Source organism: Drosophila tropicalis, unplaced genomic scaffold, assembly GCF_018151085.1.
Source record: "Drosophila tropicalis isolate 14030-0801.00 unplaced genomic scaffold, ASM1815108v1 contig_169, whole genome shotgun sequence".
NCBI lineage: Eukaryota > Metazoa > Arthropoda > Insecta > Diptera > Drosophilidae > Drosophila > Drosophila tropicalis.
Window position 1 is genome coordinate 68,450 of NW_027172614.1, and position 26,306 is coordinate 94,755.

The 26,306-nt window shown below is 36.4% G+C and overlaps 2 protein-coding genes across 9 annotated transcripts in view; one reads left to right on the forward strand and one right to left on the reverse strand.

Moving 5' to 3' along the window:
* Window positions 1-26,306, reverse strand: part of Shab (Shaker cognate b) — a 59,858-nt gene that overhangs the window by 10,978 nt on the left and 22,574 nt on the right. For 4 of the 6 annotated variants that reach the window (XM_068283803.1, XM_068283802.1, XM_068283805.1 and 1 more), the window contains exons 1-5: window positions 21,177-21,859; window positions 12,139-12,982; window positions 11,129-11,218; window positions 3,962-4,173; window positions 3,397-3,765 (exon numbers count right to left, since the gene is read on the reverse strand). In XM_068283803.1, the coding sequence (XP_068139904.1) occupies window positions 3,397-3,765; window positions 3,962-4,173; window positions 11,129-11,218; window positions 12,139-12,982; window positions 21,177-21,710 (2,049 nt within the window). In that variant the 5' untranslated portion in view covers window positions 21,711-21,859. Of the gene's footprint in view, window positions 1-3,396; window positions 3,766-3,961; window positions 4,174-11,128; window positions 11,219-12,138; window positions 12,983-21,176; window positions 22,638-22,711; window positions 23,097-26,306 lie in introns of those variants that run through there. The other 2 variants (XM_068283807.1, XM_068283804.1) reach the window with 2 other exon arrangements.
* Window positions 492-2,008, forward strand: LOC137572037 (uncharacterized). Of its 3 annotated transcripts, none has more exons than XM_068283810.1 (3): window positions 492-601; window positions 663-854; window positions 913-2,008. In XM_068283810.1, exons 1-3 carry the CDS (start codon window positions 571-573, stop codon window positions 1,941-1,943), a joined length of 1,254 nt encoding a protein of 417 aa, XP_068139911.1. In that variant the 5' UTR covers window positions 492-570; the 3' UTR covers window positions 1,944-2,008. The 3 variants fall into 3 exon arrangements, with proteins under 3 accessions (XP_068139911.1, XP_068139912.1, XP_068139913.1); XM_068283811.1 differs by having other exon boundaries at window positions 979-2,008; XM_068283812.1 differs by having other exon boundaries at window positions 1,009-2,008.

Consider the following 26,306-nt stretch of genomic DNA (forward strand, 5'->3'; position numbering starts at 1 on the left):
CATACATATACATACATACATACATATATATATATATTGTTTACAGTAGTTATGTACAATAATGAAAAATCACCATAAGTTGCATGCAGCACAACACTAAAAAACTATCAGTTGGCTTAAAAGTTAGGCGTTTTTTGAATATATCGTATAAAGGCGGTATATGGAGCAATAAGTTAATCAAAGTTGAATATACATTTCGCATGCAGGGGGATTATATCTTTGTACATATTTATATAGAAGTAGCATGTTTAGCGGCATCACCGCATATGGACTGAGCTGTTGCAGTGTGTGTGCCTTGCAGTGTGTGTGAAATTGTCAAAAAGTGGCAGGAAAATCTATAAAATGTTTAGAGCAGTTTATCCCACGCAAAAACAAAAGGAAAAACAAATAAAATTAAATTGAAAATCGATTAAAGATTGATTTAGAGCTAGAATTTTAGTCATGGCAGTCCGTTGACTATCAATCGAAATGATTGTTTTGATTGTGCGTTGATTCCGATACGAAATTGCCAGCTCTCCCATGCCTTGCCTAGGAAGTTCATGTTCGAATTTGGTCCAAAGTGTGCTCTAAATGCGCCTAAGCAATTCGCTTGAGTGGTTGAGTGAGTAGAAGGCCCAGGGCCAGAACGAAAATCGGAGTGAAACCTAATTTTCTTTATTTAGTTTTTATTTTGTCTGTGGTCCTACGCGCTTCGAACACACAACAGTATCCCAAGATGAGGCGAGAATTCGAAGCAAATGCACAAGGGATTGGCGGGAATGGTGGTGACTACTACGACTACGTTTACACTAATGAGAATGGGTTTGATGATTCGGATACGCAACTGGATGCGGCGGCAAACGAGTTTCTAGCTGGTGGGTAGCGAATATAAATTATCCCGTATTATTTGATTGAACAACATGCTTGTGGCAGTTCCTGATGTGCCAGGCATTTGTGTGGGTCCCGAATGTGATCCGATATCGTCGTCCTCCAATTTAGATTCTAATGTGGGAACAACTTGCTTTCCAGTCAACAAGTCCACCGGTAACATGGAAACCACTGATCCACCAAAATGTGATCCTCCACCATTGCCAATACCTTCGTCTCCGCCTATACCGCCGGGTGCACCCACATCACCTCCAGCTAGCTCTACCACTGTGTTGTCATGCGAGAAATTTTTTAAAAGTGCCGATGATCAAATACAGCCGATGGACAACTTGCAGCAGCAACAGCGAGCTGTTGACGCTTCTACCATGGCTCTGGCCGACGGTGAGCAGAGAAGCAAAGAGCTACGCACCCTGGTCCAGCATTTATATGTTGCCCAGGCTCGAGTTCAATTGGAGGCCACGGAAATCAGGAAGGCCCAGGCAGTGGCCTCAACAGCGCAATCGCAGCTCGAAGAGTCGGCGAATCATGTGCGCAGCATTACCGCAACGCTTCACAATGCCCAACAGGAAGTAGCTGCCGCGGCCATTAGGGCACAGATTGCACAGCTTCAGCTGGCAGCTCATGATCAGCTGCTGTTTGCTGCCCGTCAGGATGTGGATGCTCTGTCCTCGCAAATGGTTGGACTGCAAGCGGCTGAGGGTATTGTTCAGCCCAGACTAACAGTAGATCTGCACGCTCTACTTGACAAGCTAAGGCAGCCATTGCAGCAGTTTGATAGGCCGACTCCTGTCCCTCTTATCGTCACCCAGCCCCCTACATTTTCTGCAGGGCAGCAGAACAGAGAGGGACAGCAATCTCAAAGTACCGACACTAGCGATAACCCGAACGGCCAAAATAATGGGTCTTTTGGAAACCCTGCAGAGAGAGGAGTAGTAATACAGCAGCAGCCAGTCCGTTATCCCCCCCAGACTTTCAATAATATACGTTCGAAAAGTTGTAGAGGAGGTGGGAATAGAGGAGAAGGTGCATGGGCAGAAGAAGATGGTGGTCAATGCATGAACATAGAATTCACCTAACTATTGTCGTTGTAGTTATAGTTGCATATATTTTTTTTCACTTTAACAAGTTTTAACTACATATTGTGTACATTAATGACGTGTGACTAGATATTTTTATATGTATGTAAGTATGCGTATTTGTCAATGTACATGGATGTATTTGTTTTTGGGTCCAGGGAATGCAATCCCTGAACCGATTACCTTTACTCTAATATTTAGTCCTTTAAATAATCAATTTTGTAGTCATATTGATTAATGCTAGATAGCTTGACTGATCGTTCTGATTTTACTAGTACATTTCATAAAATGAAGTGAATTGCAAATTTGTTTTTTATGAATATTGGCATTCCCTACGTTTTTAGGTTGAAAAATGTTTGCAGAGAAAATACATACGAAATGAAAATGATATAGGAGCGAAATATATACAATATTATTGTTTGATGCACATTCACATCCGAACAGATCAGATCAGATCAAATTACTTTGAAATCATACATACGCCATTGACAGTATGTATTGCACATTCGGTAAAGGCAAATTTAATTATTGCTGGAAATTTTGTGTTTCGCGTAAAAGGAAAAATGAGAAAAGAAGAAAACTTATAGCAGTTCATATTCAGCCGTTGCAGCAATCGAATTTCGTATCTCAATCAAGTCAAATCGAAATGGAAACATGATTATTTATTATTAAAAGAATAGAGTAGCAAGTGGTAAATATGCATTTTATAGAGTATAGAGTAGAGTTTAGAGTATAGAGAGTAGGTTGAGTTCTTGTGTATACTTTGAATGTACCTCCTTACTGCGTCCCCGTAAAATCTAAAAGTTAAAATGTGTTTGGGGTTTAGCTTTGATTTGTTTGTTTCAAAATAGTTTTTTGTTGTGAGAAATACTTATATGAGACTAAACTACGTAAAACAAATCAAGACAAAAAGACTGCCGATTCTACAACTCAATAAAATCGTATATGTTGTATATCAGATACACATATATGAGTATGTATAATAAAGACAAATAGTATATAGAGCAGATCGAACTGAAAATGCCAAATCGATAAACTTTAGAAACCGATAGAGCCCAGTATTAAGAAGTGAATTGAAAAATTTTACAATACCGTCAAATTAAACGTGTGAGAAATAAGTTTTGTAATTATTTCTTGATATTTATATATATATAGTTTGTTCTTTTAAATAGATAGAACAGTTAAATAGGTTGGTAGGTAGGTAGGTAGCTATATATGTGTATGTAGATTGATAGTTGGAACATTTAGATCCAGTTAACGGCTTCACATTTACTAATAGTTACATAGTTACGTTTTAAGAACTTTACAAACATTAAGAGATATATAATATATATATATATATATAAATTTGTTTTGGTTTATACGTACACCTACACACACACACTCACCCACACACACATACACACGCATCCGCACACAGACGAACCACACATACACAGAAAAGAACACTTACCCCGGGCGTTATCATCATTTGTATGGGAAGTCCTTTTTGATTTGATGCAATTGTCATGGCATCCTCGGCCTGTCCTTCTTCTTCTCCAGCAGCTTCCTCCTGTGCGCTGTTGCTGCTAGTTGTGGCCACAGCTGTTGCCGCATTTGCAGCTGCTACAATGGCCAAATTATTGGCCAGACTTCCATCACCAGCCCCAGTTGATATTCCTCCGCTTGCCACTGTGTTTTGGGGCTTTTGCTGTTGCTGGGCGTGAAGCGCCTGCTGCTCACGACGATAGCTTTCCATGGCCATCATTGAGGTTTGCCTCGCATTCGGGTTGTCGAAGCTGTAAGGTGGAACGGTGTCCTGCTCGGAGCTGGAACCACGTCGCTATCAGTAGAAATGACAGTTAATTGATCAGTATTATCCCATCAATGTTAAATATGTACATATAACGCAACAAAAACTCCCGCAGACGAATTCCAACTATTAATTGGTAACATATGTATGTGTATAAGTGTGTGGAACAATCGACAACCAGCGAAAGATTGGTCACATCGAATTTGCCAGTTTGTTCAATACTCACATGCTTCAGGTTTGAATTTCGTAAATTGGCTATATGCTCATAGTTCTTATAACAGCCGGTTCCCGTAGTTGCAGGATTGCGATCGCTTGTCGATTCGCCTTCAGTACTATTTCCGTCCGTTTGGGAGAGATTGTGTCCTGTGGGTGATCGGCGTAGCGCGTGGGTTAAACGATGCCAATTTTTCAGTGATCTTGTGTGACTCTCGCGCTTTTCTGCTTTTCGTTAGTGTGAGTGTTGATGTTGGTGTTGGTGTCAGTGGTGAGGGTGTGTGCGAATGATAAGGGGTTAATGTATTCATTTGAAGGAGAATGTTATTCAGTTTGGTACGTTGTCATGTTGAAAGGGATCGTTTTCGGTATTTGATTGTTGGAGTTGGTGTTGGTTGATTGATTGATTGGTTGGTTGGTAGGTTGATTTCGGTATTGGATTTTTGGTTTGTTGTGGTAGCACACGCAAAAAGCCATGAATGCATTTTGTTGCCATTTATTTGTTTGTTGTTCGTTTGAGTTTTTTTTTTTTTTTTTTTTATTTATTTCGCATTTGTTTAGCCGACATCAGTGTTAATGAGTTAAAACGAGTTTGTATTTGTTGTTTTTTCGCAAATGATAATTTCAACCAAAAGAATAAAGGAATAAAAGAAAATATATATAGATTGGTATGAATTTTATGAACGTCGCTTTTATTATTTATTATATTGTTTCAATTGTTAATAGTTGTACGACCATATATCGATGACGAAGACGATAATAAGGAAAAAGACGATGTTGACGCATAGATATTATTAGTTGGATAGGTACAGTGAAACAACATTGAACAAAAGTCAACGACTATTAGCAAGTAGTTTAAAATATAGAACATAGAATTGCTCTTGTTAAGTGAATTACCTTTACTAACAACATTTACTTTTATGTATATGTCAAGGTGGCATACCAACTATTAGAGCATTTACGTATGAATATGTAAGTAGATTGGTTAGTAAAATGTAAGACACCGAATTGGTTAGTAGTCACAGTAGAAGAAATTATAAAAAAACGATAGAATTTTTGTTTTTTAAGTATTTGTATTCATTGCTTCTCAACCAATAACCTTTTTTATTTACTCAAGCATTTACTAGTGACTCTTCGAAATGTGTAAATTTAACGAGGGTAATCCTAATAGCGCTCAGATCAATAACAAATGTCATTAAACAAATTATCAGTTAAATATTTATTTATCTACCACAATTGGACGCCACGACTGGCTGCTTTATGATCCTTATTCATCTATACCAGTCGAAAGGCTATTCATTTCACTTTAGAGACTTTTTGGGCTACCCTCGCATATGTAAATGTGCATGGACTATGATAAAGCGTGTGTGTTAGTTGTTTCTGGTTTCGATGGTTTTTGCTCAAAGCAGCTCGGCAAAACAAATGTACGAAACAAAGGACAGACAGGCAGCTTGAATATTCAGGTAGACAACTGACTTGATACACAAAAGCATATTTCATGGTCATTTACGCAATGTGTGTTCGTCTGATACATAAAATACATATGTATACGAGTAATTGATGAATACAGAAGACAACACAAATTAAATGAGATATCGATACTGAGGAAAATATGAGTACAGAAAACGTGATAAAATAGTAAAAATAGTAGATGTTTTTAATTTGCTTTTGATGATACTCAAATCTCTTGATTTGATATTACCTTTATTGTTTAATTTGAAAATATTCATACATACGTATACGTTAATGTATGTTCATAGTATTTATGTGTACGCATAATAAAATGAAGTAAGTCGTCGTGCCGACTTCGGTATACCATGCACCAAATGAAACAACTATTTTAAATATAAAAGAGACTGAAGTTGCTTTTACATGTTGGCTGTAAGAAGCGCCCAACTCCATTGGGCCTTGGTTTACGTAGTAAAAGAAGTAATTAGTATTGCTGAGAAAGGGCCACTTGAGCCGTGGCTCTAACTCTCATGGTATTAGAGATCTTGGTGCTCTTGCCAACACACGGACAAGTAGGCAGACGAATTGACAGACAAACATATTCATTTCAGTTACCTTGAAATAGCCTTTCACCCCATGGGTGCAACGTATAAATACGATGTGGAAAATAAAATGAATTGCGGGTAGAACAGAGCAAAAGCAAACGACAACTTGTTTGGAACTTGCCAAACATTAATCTAGATCTAGGAAGTAGATGTAGATGTATGTGTAGTCGTATGTATTTGGATGTAAGTATGTATATATATGTAAATGTTTTAGATAAGGCACAAAATCGAAAGAAATTTTACAGCGTTGTTTTTGGTTTTGGTTTTATTGCTAATTTCACAGACACACAAATATTATTATTGTTTGTTTTGTTTGCTCATCGGTTTACAGTAGTACACAAAAGTATCAGTACAAACACGATAATCTGGTGTTTGTATTATAATTTTTTGGTTTTTTTTTTTTTTTTTGTTTTGTTTTGGTTAAATTGAATAAGTAATTGTATAGGGGAGTATGCATGTTTCATATTGTTCATACACACGGCTTTGAGCATAAAGAGCGCACAGTTTCTATTTAGATGTAGCAATAATAATTAATTGGGGGAGGAAAGTAGGGGAAGCATGCGGCGACAGAATATAAAAAAACAACCGAATTTATTAAAATTGTATAACTGAAAATGGAGTTTGGAGTTAAGGACATAACATACACACAGACATAATAACAAAAAAGCTTGTCAGTATGACAATGAAAAGGAAAAGGAAAATAGAAAAAGGCACAGAAAGGCTTTCATTCGATTAGACACAATTTTCCTCTTCTTTTTCGTTAGTATAATGATATTCAAGATGTCGCAAAAGACCGCAACTTAAGCATCAGAATAATGATAGAAACTTTTGAACTGTTTTGTTAATTCTTCATACGAAAAACAAAACAACCCAATCAAAATTATACGCACAATTTCGTGGCAATTTTGGAATCGCACAGAACAGGTAAATGGATAAGAAAACTATTACAACTTGATCTTATAATTGTATGTTCTATATGTATTTTATTTTGTATATAAATTTACTTGGCTTAAGACTATTATGATTTCCATTGTAACAGTTAACAAAAATTAAGTAAGTCGTCGCGCCGACTTCGCTATACCATGCACTCACGCTTACACTTTTCACATAGTGAAAAACTTTAATAGTATAACTTGCTAAATTTCCGATTTTGATCCAATTCTGTTGACCACTGATAGATGTTAATAATAAAAATGTGTGTGTGTGTGTCCAACTTGATTAATTTGAAAACTGTTCGCATTTCATTTTACGGGGCGGAAGTGTTTCGGACTAGCAAACTAGAGCTGACAAAAAGTTGGTTTCACAGCACATACAGTCTACGAGACATATGTACATACATAGGTGTTAAGGTGAAACGGACAGACCCACGGTGAGATGGGCACGGCTAGACTGACTGGGCCTTTGTGCTGATTAATAATACATATGTATGTATATATGTATTGTCTTTATCGGAAACACTTCCTTCAGCCTGTTACATAGATTTCACTTTGTGGGTGCATGATAAAAATAAGTCATTAATTTGTTTCTCCTTACTTTCTCACCCTGCCTCTGCAACTAAAACTAAGCTTAGGTAGGCTTTTAATAAGGCATTTGTTTGGTTTTTTCTTTGTTTTCAAAAAATTGTTCACCAATGCATATTTCTTAGGAACATTTTGCCAAGTTCTCTGCTGTTTCTACAAATACATACATATGTATGTAAATAGAACGATGAATATACTTCGCAAATATGTACATATATACGTACATATGTATGTATGTACGGTTTATATATATGATTGGTATATTTTTATTAATATTGCATTGTTTTGATGCGCTCTCACTAAATTATGAACTAAGCAATTACTCTGTCTCACAGCTAGCTACAACAACTAATATCATAAATAAGGCTGATTTTCGTTTTGGTTTATTTTCCATTTTAGTTTTTCCTCTTGTGGCATTGAGCAGGCCTTTCAGTACTACATTAACTTTTTAGCATGTCTTTAACTTTGGAGGGATTTTCAATTATTCAATATATTTGCTCAATAAATGCCTTGGAGTTTGCTTTGTCGCTACTTTAAGTAGGATTTACCTAATTAATAGCTAAGTTTTTTAGACTAAATCAAAATTGTGCTTACGCAGATTGTTTTTTCTGTTTTCTTTCTCAGATTTGATTCCAGTAAAGCGTTTATCCACGCACACACACACACACAAGTCACACTGGAACACACATAACAATAAACTAAGTCGACTAAGTATGTGGAAGACTTTGTCAAATATCAATTAGGAACTTCTATCCAATGGAAGCGGTGAGTGTCAATTCATGAAGTTAGTACTTGAAAGTTTTGCTTTATTTCTATTGAAATGAACTACACAGAAAACAAAATATAAATAAAGATGAAGGGCGCGAGAGCGAAACGAGGAGAGAGATTAAAAAGAGTTAAAAAGTATGTAACTAATATTTACGGGAAAAAAACTCAAAATCAAAATGAAAACATTGACATTGACAAATATTAGAACAATAATAATAATGGTTAAAGAAAGTATGTTGAAAAAAACGCCAAACAAAATAATAGTCGAATGCGATTTAATTTAAGCCAAACATAACAAATTGACAGAATCAATCACAGAACATTCGCAAATATTTTTTCCATATGTTTATCAAGTTCGTTCTTTTTTAGTCAAATTTTTGGTAACTTTAAATTATATTTTCAAGTGCTGATAGCATTTTGATAAGAAGAAAACAAAGATTAGCAAAACTTTCAATACACTTTACGCAAGAGCGACAGAGAGAGAGAGAGAGAGAGAGAGAGAGAGATATAGGGATGGACAATAAAATATTGGAAAACACGTTGCAATTGATGCAATTTCAAAACAGGCTAAGAGCCCAAGTGTTTGTGTGTTTTTGTTAACTTGTTCTTTAGACTGGTTTTTTTGTGAGAATCTTCTTAGTCGGGACATTGAAATTCAGAATATGAGAAAAATTAATTTTCTGAATGAACAACAAATAGAATGTCTAGATACGTTTTCGGAATGAGATTCAATATATATGAACGAAAAAAATGACAATGATCCGAAATGATTAAGTTCGATTTCCTATTAGGATTTCTGCGGACAACATGTCGAATGAGCGATGGTCTCTTTTTAAGCAGTTCAATATATCATTAGCATAAATTGATTAATATAATTGTTCTGCAAACTATAGCCAGTCTGATGCATGTGTTGTGTGTGTGTGTGTGTGTGAATAAGGCGCCTAAAGCAGTTTACATTTAATCACAACATACAATATGGCCTAAACAAAAGTTCATACAATTCTGATTCCTAATTTTGTATAACTGATTCTGATTCCGATTTATTCAAGCATTTTGGCTCTACCTAAGAACAGCGTTAGTTAAGGGTTACATTTATGTATAATAAGGAAGTACTTTGAATTTCTTCTTTTCGCTTTAAATTTTGACTTTGGCTTGAGTCTGTTAATGTGAGATAATGTATATATATGTGTGTGTGTGTGTGTGTGTGTGTGTATTTGTATGTAGGTGTGTGTTTAGGACAACAAGCTGCATTTGTTTGCATTTGTAGGACTAATTTACAAATAGATTAACAATAAGTTGTGATTTCATTTATTGCTAATTCTTTATCATGCTAAATTTGCTGCTGTTGCTGTGGTTTTTAGTATTGAGCTTGGGAGTTAGGGGTTGGGTTGTTGTTGCTTTGGTTGTTGGTTGTTTTAGCGGCTATCTTCATTGTCACTGGAGCTATTCTGCTGCTGTGCATCGCGCTCCTCCAAAAGGCTGCGATTAAGTTCTTGAATGCGAGCCGATAGGGCACGACGGCGTGGAGTGCCGAATGAAGGCAACGGTGGCGGCTCTATCAATGTGTTTTTCTCGCCTGGATCCGTTTTTTTTTCGGTTTTGTTTGTAGCGTTGTGAGGTGGAGTTGTAGATATTGGCAACACACATGTATATATAATTAAAGATTGTGTATGGGTTTGTTTGTTTGTTTGTGTGTGTATGAGTGAAGTGAAATTGTAACGTTTTTTTTTTTTTTTTTTGAAGAAAGTCATAAGTGTAAAAAGTAGAAAAAGAAGAACAGAAAGAAGAACAAGTTGGTTGTAGGTTCATATTGAAGCTTACATTTTAGAGAGATTTAGAACAAGAAAGAGTTTGAGAGATGGAGGTTTTTTTAGGTATGCTAAAAATACATCTATCCCTTTTACCTTGCATAGAATTCGATTTGGATTTCGATTATAATTTTGATTTGGTTTTTTGTTGTCTAAATTACAAATCTACAGTTGGCTAAGAAGAATGGGTATACAATATGCTTTGATGGTAATGCATGTGTTTCTTTATATAGGGTATGTATGTAGTAGGTATTTAGTAGATATGTAATCAGCACTTGAAAATTTTCTATAATATTTATTTTTTATTTTCTATATAATATTGTTGGAATATTTTTGTTTTGTATTTTTCATTTATGTATAAAACTCGAAATGGAAATTCTAGATTGAACATTCAAATTTGTTGTAAATATAAGAAACAAGCTTGGCATTTGGATAACTCGAAATGAAAATGGGTAACTTTCATATGTTAGAGGCACGAAAGGAATTTTCACCAAAAAGAAAACGAAAATGTTTAGCTAATTAATAAATAATTAAGCAAATTTATAGAGTACGGCAAACATAAGTGTTAACTATGCGGCAAATTGGAATACTTTGAATGACACATTTCATATGTTGTATCTGAAGCCTAAGAATATAATAAGTTTATTATGCTATTTTCTGTACATATACAAAACCCTGACTGTAAATAATTCTCAATTGAGTTTGTACAGTTTACATATACAAACAAGATAAAGTGAATATCTCTTTCAACCTTTTATTTGTAATTTATAAGTTTTTTGTTCTTAGTTAGCATACTTTTTGGGATAAGCTGAGTATAAGGGTTTTTAATGCAGTTTGATAGATTACAGTGAGGATAATAATGCCGACTGAAATTATTAAGTGCTTTTCTTTTAAAGCATTTATGGGCATTGGCATTTTCCGAAAAACTACAAAAACGATATAGTTGTGTGTGTATTTATATGGATAGGTACAGTTAGAAATACTGGTACAAGGTGAAAATTGATTATAGGCAATACGCAATGTTAGTCACCTGGAGCGCTTTGCACATCAAGGGTCTGTCTGCCTATATTGGGTGTACTTTGTCTTTTACCCTTGGGATGCACGACATTAGTTTGCTTGCCTAAAATTAAATACAGGACAGATGAGGAGGGAGAACTTAGATCAATTTGGCTTAGAGTAGAGAGTTTGAAGATTTGAAGATTGTATTTATATGGTTATAGGCGTTTTCTATTGTATTGTACAGCTGTGTTTTATTCAGAGAAGGTGTTATAAAGGGAGGGTGCGGTTTTAATTTCCCTCTCGCTATTTGCTTAGGCTAAGTACAGGAGTAAAGCAATTGCCTACTTGACCTCAAGTAGGCTTAATTTTTTGTATGTGTCGTTGAGTGTCTTTGTGTGTGTGTGTGTGTGTGTCTGTGTGTGTATTCTTGTGGATAATGACGAGGAAAGCCTAACGGCTACAGGAACTTATAGTTATATGCAATTTGCTTATCTAGTTTACATTTGACCAATATGGTAGTTATACTATCAATGATTATGTCCAACAATTTCTATCTTCATCTTACGGCTTAGCAGTCGATGAGGTGTCTTTATTGATCAATATGTATTTACACGCATCTGTAATTAAATTCTTTTCTGCTTTTTTTTTTGTTTTTTTGTTTTAACTTGAAATTATGTAAGTAAATCGAAGAAGCCATAGAGAACAAGGCATGCAGAAGAAGGTACATACAAAGTAAGCTAGAATTGAATAATGATCCAAAAATTATAATAGTGGTGTAAGGAGAGGGGATGTGATATTAGAGTTCAAAGAATAAAGTAATTGCAGAAGATTAATATATTGTGTATATCATATAATGCATCTACATATAATGTACGCTTAGCTATAGATTAGAAAAGCAACGTAAACAAATTTGATTTCAAAGGTAGGTTGAATAGAAAGGTGAAAGAAAGGCTAGAAGAAATATGTGGGGAATTGGTGGGTTAGGTAGTTAGGTGGTTATAAGGTTGGATGCGTAGGAAACATGACGAAATGGTGACTTACCTGTATCAACAATCACATCGATGAGATCCATGGATTTGGCGAACGCATCTTTCAGATTGATATGATGGAAGGATACAATGCTGCCCTCGCGTTTGGCGCGATCGAGCGCCTCTCGCCGTTTGAGGGCCTTCTCACGTCGCATCTGATTCTTATAAAATTCAGCAAAATTGTTAACGATGATGGGAATAGGCAAAGCGATTACCAGAACACCGCATATGCAACACACAGTACCAATAACCTTTCCCAGTGCAGTTGTGGGATAGATGTCCCCGTAGCCAACAGTTGTCATTGTAATACCCGCCCACCAAAATGTTTCCGGTATTGAAACGAATTTTGTATCCTTTTCATCCTTTTCGGCAAAATATGCCAGCGAAGAAAATATGAGAACGCCCATGGCCAGGAACAGCATTAGTAGACCGAGTTCCTTATAAGAGTTACGCAGCGTAAAGCCTAACGACTGCAGGCCCGTTGAGTGACGGGCCAGCTTAAGGATTCGCAGGATGCGCATGATGCGAAAGACTTGCACCACCCGGCGCACATCCTGGAACTGGTCCGTTGCATTCTTATTCGTTTCCAATAGAAATAGCGAAACAAAATATGGAAGTATTGCCAATAGATCGATTATGTTCAAGCCACCCTTAAAGAACTTCCACTTGTCCGGCGAGGCGCTAAACCTAAGTATATACTCTAGGGTAAACCACGTGATACACACGGCCTCAACCATTGCCAATTGCGGATTATCCTGTGGCGTACCATTGTCAATGTGTTGTAGTTGTGGTAGGGTGTTCAACGTCAGGGCTATGGTAGACAGGACTATGAATAGTATGGATATCACTGCGATAACCTGCGAACGGTAAAGATAAATCGAGACTTTGTCGAGACCATAATTCAGCAAACAACATCACAACGATCATAATTACGATACTTATTACGTTTCGATTATTATTTGTTGACATGGCTAATTTAATTAATCATCAAACAACAAACAGGGTTACAACAAAACGCAACAACGAGGAGCGCCTAGAAACAGATCCTATAACTCCGCCTATATATGTATGTATGTACATCCAACCAGCTCCATTCATCCTCATGATGGACAATGAAGAAGCCGATTAGATAACTTTTTTTTTTTTTTTTTTTTTGGTTAGTCGTCAAGAATATAAAAATGTAAATTTTGTACTTTTTATTAAAATGGTATCCCGCTTTGGGATTTCTTAACCTTCTTGAAGGGGTCAGAAAAATATTGCCCAAAATAATTTTACAACGCACAAACATGAAGCATATCCAATATATATAGTATATGATCAATCTAAAGAGTTGACTTGGCACATGTATATGTACATATACACATATATATATGCACAGGTCAAAAATTTGGAACTTTGACCAAATACATATATCAGAACCGGCTGGATACCATAGGTACGAACGCTCGCAAAAGGTTCAAGTGGAGGGGAGAGGGATTTATCAATTTGTCAAATCATAATGCCAAGTTAAGCTCGCATTTGAATATATGAGCGGAAAGCTTACTTGCTTTTAAGCGAGAACAGATGAGAGTATATACAATTTGCTGGGCAATGAAATACCCGGTCATTTTCGTTACACAATCGTTTTTGTTTTTTGGTCTTTTTGTTGGCATTAATTTTGATTGGTTTTTGCTCAGGGAAGCTTTTGTTTTTTCTTCGTTGATTTTTTTTTCGTTTTGTTTTGTACTTTTCAAAGGCTGCTGTACTATATGTGAAGTATATATTATTTATTGTAATCCTTCTTCATCATACAAACTGAACAGTTAAATTAAACTATTAAATTGTAAAATCATCAAATATAATTAAATTAAGTGTGGTAACAAAGTTCCTCTTTATGTAGGAGGTTGAGTTAAATCGTAGAAGTAAGAGGGAGAGCGAGACAGAGAGATATCCAAAATCAGCTAAACTCTATTTTCTGTGTGTATTTGGCGTGTTCATTGTGTGTGTGTGTGTGTGGGTGTGTGTGTTGATTAGTATGGTGTGTGGAAACTAATGGTCAGTTGGTGGATTGTGGAAAAGTGGTGCGTGTAGTCAAATGTTTAGTTTGATGGTGGCAAAAGGACAGGAGACATGATTTAACACAAAAGACGCAACACACCGAAGTGAACCTAAGTAGGCAAATACTTTTTTGACTAAAATCAATTACAAATTGTTTATCTAACAAAATAAGAGACGCTACCATCGGGTCTGCAGTCGATAATTATATTTCAATTTCAATTCAATTTGATCTAACTCGATTCATTTGAGATGCGTTTCAACGATTTGGTGTTTGAATTCGCTGTCAGTGTTTTATTGTTTTTGTTCAATTTAACCAAAAAGTAAAACAAATACAGAATATAGTTTAAAACAATACAATGGTAATTGTAAACTCTAGCAAATTACGGAATAGGATATGTTCAATGCATAACTTTCGTATATCAAACCAGTTATAGATATTATTGCTGTAGGGAAACATGAAATAAAAATAAATGAAAATACATTTGGAGGTCTTGATTATGATACAATATTCAAAATAGGTTTGAACAAAAATACATAAACAATTTTTTAATTTATTGTAATTAAATATTTAATGTAATTTACTAAACAAATTGCATTTTGGGAAAATGAGGCAGACATAAATCAATCATTGACAGCAAACGCAATGCAATTTCAATGCCAAAAGAGAGAGTCACACACAAACAGAGGAGAGAAAGGGAGACAAAAGGATATCGTGAAATACAGAAAGAGAGAAAGGAAACAGAAACCCATCTGGTTGCCATTTTGGGTCACTTTTTTATGTATGTATGTATATACATATAAATATTTCTAATTTTATACAAATATCTATGTATGTATGTATGTATGTATGTATGTGTGTATGTATTTGTGTGCGTGAGTGACATTCGGTATAGATAGAGACGGAGGCAACTCACATATGACCATGTTAGTTTGACAAAATAGCTTTTCGTCTAAGCTATGGAGCATACCGATAAGCCACGCCTCCTCAGCCCAAAGCTGAATGTATTCATGTACAATGTACGAATATTTGGGTTTTATGCGATTGTGTAAGTCTGTGTGTCTATGTCTGTGTGTGTCTGGCTCTCATTTAGCCCATAGATTTATATCTGGCCGTGTCCAGATCTACCATAGTAGGCCACTGTACGCAACCACGCAGTTCTGGTCGATAGGTGGGAATTGGAATTCGTGTAAAGGAATACGTGGATAACAAGTTGCGGGAGCGGTGATAGCGAGGATGGGATAAGTTTGGGAGGAAATTTGCCTAAATGGGATAACGTTAGATATTTATTTGCAATCTGGGTACTTGTTCTACATGAACATTAGGTTTTAAGAGATATAGAATAAGTTTTCCATATACTATATGAATGTGTTTATGCAACTGTATTATTTAAGTTCATATACTTAAGGTCAATGAATTACTGCATTAAGAGTAGACAGAAAAAACATATCTCAAGGCGAATTCAAACATAAAACTGAATCAATCAAATCAAACTATTCAAAGATCGAATATGCATATGAATGATGCCAACATTGTTCTAGGTTGATTTGATGTCAAGAAGAGTTAACAAAATATATAATTGTATAATTGTATAGACAAAACAAAGGAAAAAATTGACAGACAGAGAGAGACAGAGACAGAGAGAGAGAGAAAGAGAGAGACAGAGAGTAAGAGATAGAGATATTTAAAGGGCGGGACAAATAGAGATAAAAACGTAGGCAGAGAAAAAGAGAGCAAGAGAAAATGGGTGTTCCTAATCATGTTCGCTTTAGTTTTAGTTTTAATATTTACAACTATGTTCTTAATAGAAAATTGTAATTGATTAAAGTGGTCGTCGGGAAAGTTAATTAAATTTCATATTACCAGCAAGAGCTTATAGAGGATGGATAGTTTTGTAGGTGGGGTTAGGGGTAGTGACAGGAAGATAGAATAAGGGTTAACAACTTTCTACTGGATGTGATATCAAATGCATGATTTGAGCCGTCATTTAACTAGAACTTACGCTTTAATTTATATTTCGATATTGAACAGAGAATGCATTGGATAAGGGAAATGTTGAAAACAATAATTTGTGCGAGATTGTATTTTGGTTTAAGTTTTTGTTTTTGGAACTGCTACCATTGCTGCTCAGTCATGATGAAGGGTAGATGGAAAGGGTCGAGCGGATAAAGGAAGGACTGCGTTGCAAGTACAAAAAATATGATTCTACACTATGAAGTTGAAGGCGGCTTAGCTTTAAACTCATTTTTTAATTGAATGATTGGGGAAACAAAAACATGTCCAAATAAAAAGATCGTAAAAACCCAAGCGAAGAACAAAACAACAAAAAGATAATGAAAAAGCGGTTGACAACGTTGAAACATATCATATTTGTTCTCTTTTGTTTTACTATATGAAGCAAAAATTGAATTAACTTCCCTGAACTTGGGTCAAATCCACTTGAATCATAAAATGTATATTGTATATATATAATTAACCACACATATACATAAGTATGTATATGTTGACGTGTTCAACAAAAATCAACAAAATTCAATATATCGGTATAGGTATACATATACGCGTATATTTAGATAAGTTTAGATAAAAATATGTAGGTATAGTCAACGAGTATAACATGCTTCGGATAAGTTTCAAAAGTTTATAGTACAAGATACACATAGACAAAAATGATCCATACATACATATACATAGATGTACATCTAGGATAAAACATTCATATAGGTACAATGGACAAAATGAAAAAAGTGCAGAAATTTTGGACAATTTGCTAGGTGAATTGCTCAGTGGATTTGCTAGGTGTATAAATGCATATTCTGCCGATCGGCATACGATCGGCAGTTGTGTGTGTATATGTGTTTACTTTTGTGTGTTTGTGTATGAAAGTATTGAGAACTATATATGTGTGTATGTAAAAATTTACAGGAAAAAGTATTTAAGTATAGGTATTCTAAATTAGTATTATACATTCCGTTTCGTTTGCTTTTGTTTGGTTTGGTTTTAATTGGTCGGTGAAAATTCCGGATTCTTTCGACTAGTGGATGACAAGGTAATGGGTGGGAAGTTGGACGGGAGGTATTTAGAGTGGCTGTGGTGCATGAGTTGGTTCGCATACTTCGTTCGACTCACTAAAAAACAAACAAAATTCGATACAAAAGGCTATTATAGAATTCAGTACGACCCGACTACAAAATTCTATATGCTAGGCATACAAAATGCAGCAAATTTGGTGGGTTAATATTTCAAGTAAAGTTTTAGTCTTAAAGTTGTTCGTTAACTAAGTGTACAAATAAGTTGAAAACTTAAAAATTTTAACTGCTACATGGTTTGCAATTTTCTTTTTTCGCATTTTGAAACGGTTTTTGTAATAATTTGGAAATCCCTTTTTTCGGTGGGGCTGATGGTGTTTGGGGCACTTGACGGAAACTCGATATCGATTATATCTAAAGGGTTACTTAGTTTACTGAAGGTGTGTGTGTTTGTGTGTTGGTTGTGTTTTCGTGTTTGTATATATAGTAAGTACATAGTTATAAGAAGAAGCTAATAGACCAATATAGTTGACAGCAATCAAGATCAAAGAAATATTGAACAAAAATGTACATTAAAACACAATAAGAATTCTAGGTAAACAAATTTCATTGTATATGCAATAGACGACAACAAGAAGACATCAAATACCGACAAATATGCGACTATATATACACATACGCTGTACATGTATTTAATATAATCACTTGGCAAAAGGAACATATTAACAAAAAGGTAAAAAAAGAGCACAAAAAAGTGACACTCAATTAAACAACGTTTGAGTTTGCTTATTTATACCCTTGCATAGAGTGGAAAGTAATATGTATTATGAATTTAAATAAGTATTGCAACTTATTGTTAGATGTGCATCGGACTACAAATTGGGGAAAATATGGATATGGAACACGTTGCGGGAATGGGAAGTGGGGGAAATGCTGCAAGGGTATATATGTAACTTTCGGTGTGCCGAAGTGGTTCATTTATTTTTCGTTAACGTTGTTTTATTTTGTGTTTATTAACAAACAAAATATGTAAATTTCTGTTTGGCTGTTTGTGTTTGTTTTGTGAGCACGCGCTTTTCATTTATTGTAGGTTGAAATCAGTATTTTTCCGGTTTTTTCAGTAAGTATGTTTGAGTTTGTGTGAGTTTTAGTAGTCCCTTTAATTAAGGATATCAGCTGAGAGAGTATTGTATTTTTATAAATCTGAATACGGTTTTAGTCTTTCCTTTCTTTTTGGTTCTCATATTTTTCATTTCGTTTGAAAAAAGGATGTGTATAGGCGGAATATTAAAAAGAAACTAAAAATGTACAAAAATTAAAAGATTTGTTTTTCTCTCACTCCTTGGAGAGAAGTTCTTTGAAATAAAATCATTGGAACAGAATAAAAAAGAAATATACTTTAACATAAATACAACTGGCAAAAAACTCTGGAAATTTTTCATTACCTTTTAAAAATGGGAAAATAAATATTTGATCTAATCGATCAAATTTATGAAGAGATCATGAAATTCATTGTGTTTAGACTTCCCCATGGGGAAAATGTTGAAGTAAAATCTATTGAAAACAAAAATCGATTGTTATATTTTTCATTGTACGGAAAACTGAAAAGTTTGTAAGTAAGAAAAACAAAATATAAACTGAAAATCGAATGAAAAATTATTGGAGATGCACCCAAAGTATGTTGTAACTATTTCCATTTCCTATTTCGTTAATAAAAGCTAAAGCTAACGGGTATCGGCTGCTGCATATATACAAGCCAAAGCTAAAAAAAGTCTGGAGTGTGTGTGTGTGTGTGTGGGTGATAATATGTAAACGTGATCAAACTATATATAGAGGTAGGTATACATACTATATATTCGAGTGTCACGATTATGAAGCTATGCCTAAATCACACTGTTTGGTTTATTGTACAAGGGAAGCAAATCGACGGTACGAATGAAGTGACCGACTGGATGGATGACACATTGTCATGAAAGATTCTCCTGTTCACTTCAATCGCCCGAGCTGTAAGTTTTGCCCCAATTTGGCTGCTAATTCGTAACAGGATGTCTTTGCCTCAAACACCTATGCTTTGAAAATGGAAATGTTTACAACACCGTTTTGGCAGCTTCTCCCCAGAGTTTTTTATCTTTTCAATATTTTCGAGGATTTCTACAGCACACCTGCCGCCTGGTCATATCGCTTATTGCCCATTCCCAAACATTGTCACATGGGGGAGGGGGTTTTTTTGGGGGAGTAAAAAATATATTAGAGATAAACAGAGAAAGAGAGATATTACTTCACCATCATCATCAACAATTAAGAGATATATATATATATTAAAAATATGTAGAGTTATATATATACATATGTAGATATATATGTATATATATGGAGATATTTGTATGTATAAATTTATGTTAATACTGTGTGTGATTAAAAAAAGATTGGATTAGAAAACGATTAGTAAAAAATTTAGTAATAATAATTGATTGATCGATCAGTTTGCCTTCCAAATATGGTTGGTAATTGGTTGGTTGGAATTTGCTTAATTCTAGCGAGGATGGGATCTCATTGGTGTCGGATTTCCGAGAACAGAAACGAACAATTAAAGGAATGCAGTTAAAACTATATAAAGTGGGTACCGGGTGGTTGGATAGGTAAAAATACGTAAAAGCAAAAGAAATAAATTAACGAAACAATGAAAATTTAACAAAATGTGCTGCATACTCTTCGAGATGAACTCAGATCTCTTAAAACGTTATTGATTCATTTATTGAGAGTTAAGGGAGACTGAAAGTTGTCAAAGGCCGCATGTCTTCAAAAATGTCAGAGAGAACCAACTACAATAACTTAGAGCGCGAAGACGGTGAGACGGAGCAACGCGGGCGCGGTAAGTGGTGAAGAGGAGAGACTGTCCTGTATAGTCCAGTAGTTGGTTAGTTAACAGTTTGGCCAGCAGGTTGACGAAGCAAAGGCAGGTCTATTTGCAAAAAGTTTAAATATGCACGAATATATGCATGTATGTATATACAATAGCAATAAAGATTGGTTCACATCTCGTAGACTTCTTAAAACTCAGCAAAATCTGCCTTATGTACAGCACTTTGGTAATTAGAAGCGCAGATGCAGCGACAACATTATTATTATCATGAACGCCTTCATCACATCAGCAGCAGCAGCAGCTGAATTAGAATCGTAAGCAGCAGTAGAAGTATTTTACAGTCAAAACACCGGCACAAAAGCTGCTCAATATTAGGATAGACATTCATTTTAACGATTTATTCAATATACATATGTATGAGTATGAGTACTTTTGCAGTGCAAGCAAAGCATATTTATCATATTTGGTTAAGAATAGGTATTTACGTGGAAATTGGATTGTTGTTTATATTTAATGTAAGTTTTTGTACAGCATTTGGTTTTGGATCGAAAATGAAGTTATTCTTGCCATAAGATTTTTGTACACTATATTCTGTGTGTGGTTTCTTTGAATCTGCTCGAATTAATGGAATTAAAAAAGTTTTCCAACTATAGATTCTACTAGATAATTCGAGAATATATATTTATATATATATATATTTATGTGTTTATATAAAAATATATAACAGTAATGGGTTATTTATGAGTATATTACAGAGTGTTGCAAGCCCTGAGAGCTCGGAAATAAAAATAATAATGATTTTAGTTGAAGTTTTCATTGCACCAAACAAAACTTAGGTATAAAAACCGAAAAACCATCAGTAAATAGATGGATAGATAGATAGATAGATAAGAAGTGAACATAATATATACCAACTGAAGAAGTAAGAGTAGAGAAAGAAAAAAAGGCAGGATATAGACTTTCTTACGCTTGACATTGACACAGATTTACGATCAACACGGTTAATTATAATATAGTTGAATACGATATAGACACATCAATACAGGATTATCGAAGAAATTGGGAAAACGGAGTTGGGGGTGGGATAGGAGACTGAGAAAAGAAATTATTTGCTTTTAACTTACCCGCGCCGCAAAACTTGTATTGGGCTTCTCAAGCAGCTCCCAGAGATATTTTTGATACTCGGCGCATTTACCTTCGCCAAATTCCTCCTCATCCCGTTGCCGCAACGACTCGGCCTCCTTGCGCATCTCCTCGTGAACGTTCTCCTTGCGCTGATGATACTTGTGCTGGCAACACGATTCCAAATACAGTTCGTCAACGCCCCAATACTCCAGATCATCACTAAACGCAAGCACGCACATCTCATCCACAATGTGCAATTTCCCGGTGCGATAGAAATTTAATATGGAGCTAAAGCTTTTTGGATGACGATCAAAGAAATACTCATTGTCGACCAGCGAGTAATCGTCGCATAGCTCAATAATGGCCTCGTGGGTAGTACATTCCCTAAGGCGGCCCAGTCGCGTGTGCGGCAGCCGTTCCAGTGTGCGCCAGAGGACCTCGTGCTTGACGCCACCAACATTGATGGAAACGCGACTATTTAGCTGCTTCGACTGGGCTATCATGAACGGCTCTGGTGGTGGTATGGAGGACATGGATCGGGAATGTGTCCGCTGGAGGGCGCCAGTGGTGTTGCTGTGGCTGAGGCCTGCATTGGAAGTGGAGCCACCGCCCAGGTTAATGCTGCCTGTAGCGTTTGTATGGGGTCCGCCAAGGCTGCCACCACCTGGGCCGCTGCCGGCTCCACTACCACCACCACCAGACGCCCCAACACCTGCCCCCCAGGGCCCGCCAGGGTTTGCTGGGAAGTTGTGGGATTTGAATGCGTTGGTGATGTAACTGGGAATGGAGCGTAACGAACTTCCTTGCCAATGGCTCCGGTACTGCTGGTTGCGGTGCCTGTTGTCCCGCCCCCAGTCGCCAGATTAGCTCCTCCACAAGAAGATCCCAGACCAAGGCCGGTTGCGGCGGATGAGCCACCAATGTGGCTGCCATCAGCATAATCCAGGTGACGATTGTTGAGGACAAGTGGGCCGCTGGCAACATTTGGGCCAATGTTATAAGCACTACTGCCAGCTGTTGGGACAGATCCACCGATGCAACCATATGGACTAGTTCCACCGGTTCCCATCGCCCGCTCCCAATCGACATTACCACTTGTATCGTAGTAGGGCTGATTATCGCCGATGTCGGCAGGTGGCGCAAGTTGCAGTCCGCGGGCAATTGCCTCGTGTTGCTGTTGTTGCTGCGGTTGTTGCTGCTGTTGCTGTTGCTGATAGAGCAAGTGCTCCGAATGCTGCTGCTGCTGCTGTTGTTGTTGTTGCTGTAGTTGCTTCTGCTGCTGCTTTGAATGTTGCTGACTTGATTGTTGTTGTTGTTGCTGTTGTTGGCTAGCAGCCTGTCCACCTTGCAATTGCCCAACCATTTGTAATACTCCATTATTGTTTTGAAGCGGTGTTGATTCACCCGTTGCCCAGCGTACCGCCTCACGGTCCCTATCGCGTTCGCCGACCATAAGTCTGCTGCAAAATGAATGGGATGATGGTACATTCTATTAAAGTTATCGAGTCGTCTTTCTTATTTCATTTGTACTTACCGCTACATCGCGTCAATTGTCGTCATTACAGCCTCCCCTCTCCTTTCTGGGTCCTGGTTCGGTTTATCGGCAAAGCAATTGATTTTGATTTTTTCGCCAATCTCAAGATGTATATTTCTAACACTTGACAGTAATGGCCTGTTCTCTGTGGTTTGGCAGAAATTTAGTTTTGTCTGCAGCTGTTCGTCATGACTAGGTACTGTATGTGTCTGTGTCTTTGTGTGGGTATGTGAAGGGTATGCTGGTCGTTGTATTTAGTCGAATGATCACAGTTGTATTTCCTTGTTATTATTATTTATTCCTTGGTATTTTTGTTTAGTGTTGTAACTGCGGCTGGCTCAGGCGATATTGGGCAGTATTTTGTGTACGGATGTGAGGGAAATAACTGCAAAACAGATAGATAATGGCAAACTGATTAAAAACGAATCCATGTATAGAAATATATGATAGGTTTCATTGAACTATTAAGCAATTACATTAAACATTGATAGTTACGAAGAGTTTCGAGCAATGCGATGTCCAAAATATAATCAGCGGTTTCGTTGCAGATTATTGTAAAGTAGAGAGCGAAGTGAAGTCAAAGGTGGAAAAGGTTGTTAAAAGATTGGCAAAGAGATTAGTTGGTGAGACATGAGGGAACACAAAAATATAGAGTATCTAATAGATGAACGAACTTTAATGCCAAATATTTACAAGCCCTGTAAAGTCAAGGAAGATTAATATGAAGAAGCCTGTCAGAACAAGAAGGTAGGCGAATCCTCGAGTCCCAATCAACACCGCGTATCGCGAACTTGAGGAATTGCTTCTGTTTTCATACTAAAACACAGAAACAGAATGAAACACGCAAAATTAGCAGTTAAGTGTTAATAAACGTTTAACATAATTTTTGCCTGCAGGTAACTGCCAACTGCCTTTTAATAGCTAATAGGAATGCAAACAATTTTCTTGTAGTCAATTTTTGTTTCCTGTTGTTTGGTTTCGCGTAACACCATCACGCCCACCCGCCCAATCATTCCGTTCATAAATCAATAGTTGCTGACGGTTGATAAGATAACCAAATTGATATTTGATATTAATATTCGTTTCCCTCTTGCGTGAACCCTTACATACGGCCTTCATTTATCCAAAAAGCAATCAGCAATGTTCATCCCATTTTTTTCTTTTTTTTTTTTGTCGCAACTGCCAGGCAATTATCGCATAATTATACATACATACAGAAGGGAAAGGTGGTAGCGGCTAAAGAATTGCAAAGGGGTGGGTGGGATGAGGTCGATTCAGTTCACAGTTGTTTTGTAGAATTGAGGTCAGTACATTGGCTTAATTTATTATGGTTAATTTACAAAGGCCCAAGGCTAAACACATAACATTTTCACTTTTCTTTCTCTCCCTCTCTTGCCTCGCGTCTCCGCTTTCTTTTTGTGCATATAAATGCTGCAAAATCAAATGCGCCACACATGCACACAGACATTGGAACGTGCATATGTAAATATTGAACTGGCTATTTTTGTGGGCCAGTTCAAGTGTTTGGCCTTTGCCTAAATCTAAATTTCTGCCGCATTGCAATCAAATTTGAATTTTTACACCCCAACGGAAATACACAAAGTAATAAGCCTAAAATGGGTAAGCAATGGTCACAGTGCAATAGACGGTTTTCGCTGCGTATATTAGTTGCGGAACAGGGAGAGGGTAAAACAAAAAAATTACCAGTTCTGGGCCCTATAATATTGTTCAGATATATTTCCAAAGCTGTCTTTGACTAGGACCTATGCATTTCTAAATCCAGCGCTGTTGAAGCGTAGCCTTGCCATTTTCTTTCAACCCTCTTAACAAGAACTCGAGCTATGCTTAAAACAAAATGTCTTCATTTCATGTTCAGATTTGTGCACTTGCTTGTCATTTTTATTTCAGTTTATTTCGCTGCATGCACGAATGAAAATGATTGTTATGACTTAAATTATAGGTAAATGGTTTTGGTGCATTTTGCTCTAGTTAAATTGGTATTTATCATACAAAGTCAAGACCGGCCTGGCGCTGCTTTTTATGTCATGAGCAGGGAAAAGCACTTACTTGTCAATAGTTCTAGTTTTAAACTCATTATAATGCATTTTGTTTACAATGTTTTCTGTCAAAATTATACTTGTCCCTGTTCTTTCTCTCTCTCTTACCGTCCCTAAAAATTAGGTTTTGCTTTGCAATAGTATTGCATTGTGAAAATAGAGGGAAAGATTATATATTTAATTCCTAAAGGATCCCATGCTGGTTTTTATAACATGGATAGATTATGTTCTGCAGTTATCATGCTTTGTATTTTTATAAGTTTTCGTCCCAAAAAGGGCCCCACAAATGCGACAACTTGACTAGACTAGAGTATATAAGCTTCGACTTAGCTGAAGAGAGTTTCTTTGATATTTTTTGTACATTTCGTTTTTGAATCGCGTGCAGAGAAAGTTTTCACTTGCGTTTTTTGCAATTACTTCACGGGCAAAATGAGAAAATCAGCTGCATACGAAAAGTTATTGTGGCCGCTGCTGCTTGCCGCCTGCGACATGCAACATGTTAGCCCCAAGCTCGACAATTAATAATTCTCTTGTGCAGCACTGTCTGTGTGTGCGTGTGTGGTTGTCAAGTGGCTAACTTCACCTTGGAACCTGTTGAATTGCTTTAGGGCGAATGCAATTAATTTTCCATTTTAATTAAGTGAGGCCTTTTCGTTGTTTCGGCTAAGAAACTTCCTCGAAGTGTAATTTCTTTCGACAGACCCCCAACATGAGCTCACCAGAAACTTTCAACAAAGACAATGACGCTTCAAATTTATGTTCCTTAAACGGATAGCGATAGCAATAGAGATAGTTTATACTTATATACAATCTACTACAGGGCTCAGGGCTCGTAAACCCTAAGCATACATAATTTGTGCGTCGGTAATATGTGGAAAATTACAAAAATGGCAACCTAATTGCCCTCAAATAGTTTGACAACGCCCCCGAGAGTCGACAAGGGGAAAGGAAAGGTCGGGATAACGGGCGATAATGCTTTAAAAAGTGTAGCTAGTTTATATAGAATGAACGCATATGTACTCAGGTTACGCCATGGACGTTTAATTTTATGACTAAAAGCAACACCAACAAATATGACCATTAAAAAGCTGAAGAATTTGATGACAAAGCTAAAGACTTTCGTGTCTGTGTGTGATTAATGATTTCTTTGCTTAAGCAACGCTAATTGAAAATATATGTATGTATGTATGTGGACATTTTATATTTTGCACATGATTTCCTTTCAATATACTAATCGTGTATGTATTTGTAGGGGTTTCATAAGCAAAGGAACACTGGCAATGCAAATGTGTGCAAAGCAAAAGCGTTTCAATGTTATTATTATTCATCTAATTGTGATTTTTTCCTTCTTGTTGAGGCCGTGACCGACCAGTAAAAATAGAAAACATTTATTGTCGACTTAGCGTAGCGCCAAGTTGCAGTTGCCATTGCCATTGTCTAAAATTTATTGTGCTATTTTGTTTTGTAGCCACTGCGAGCGTTTCAGCCCAGCTTAGTGCATTTATTATACCCTTACAAGAAGAGTATATTGCTTTTGT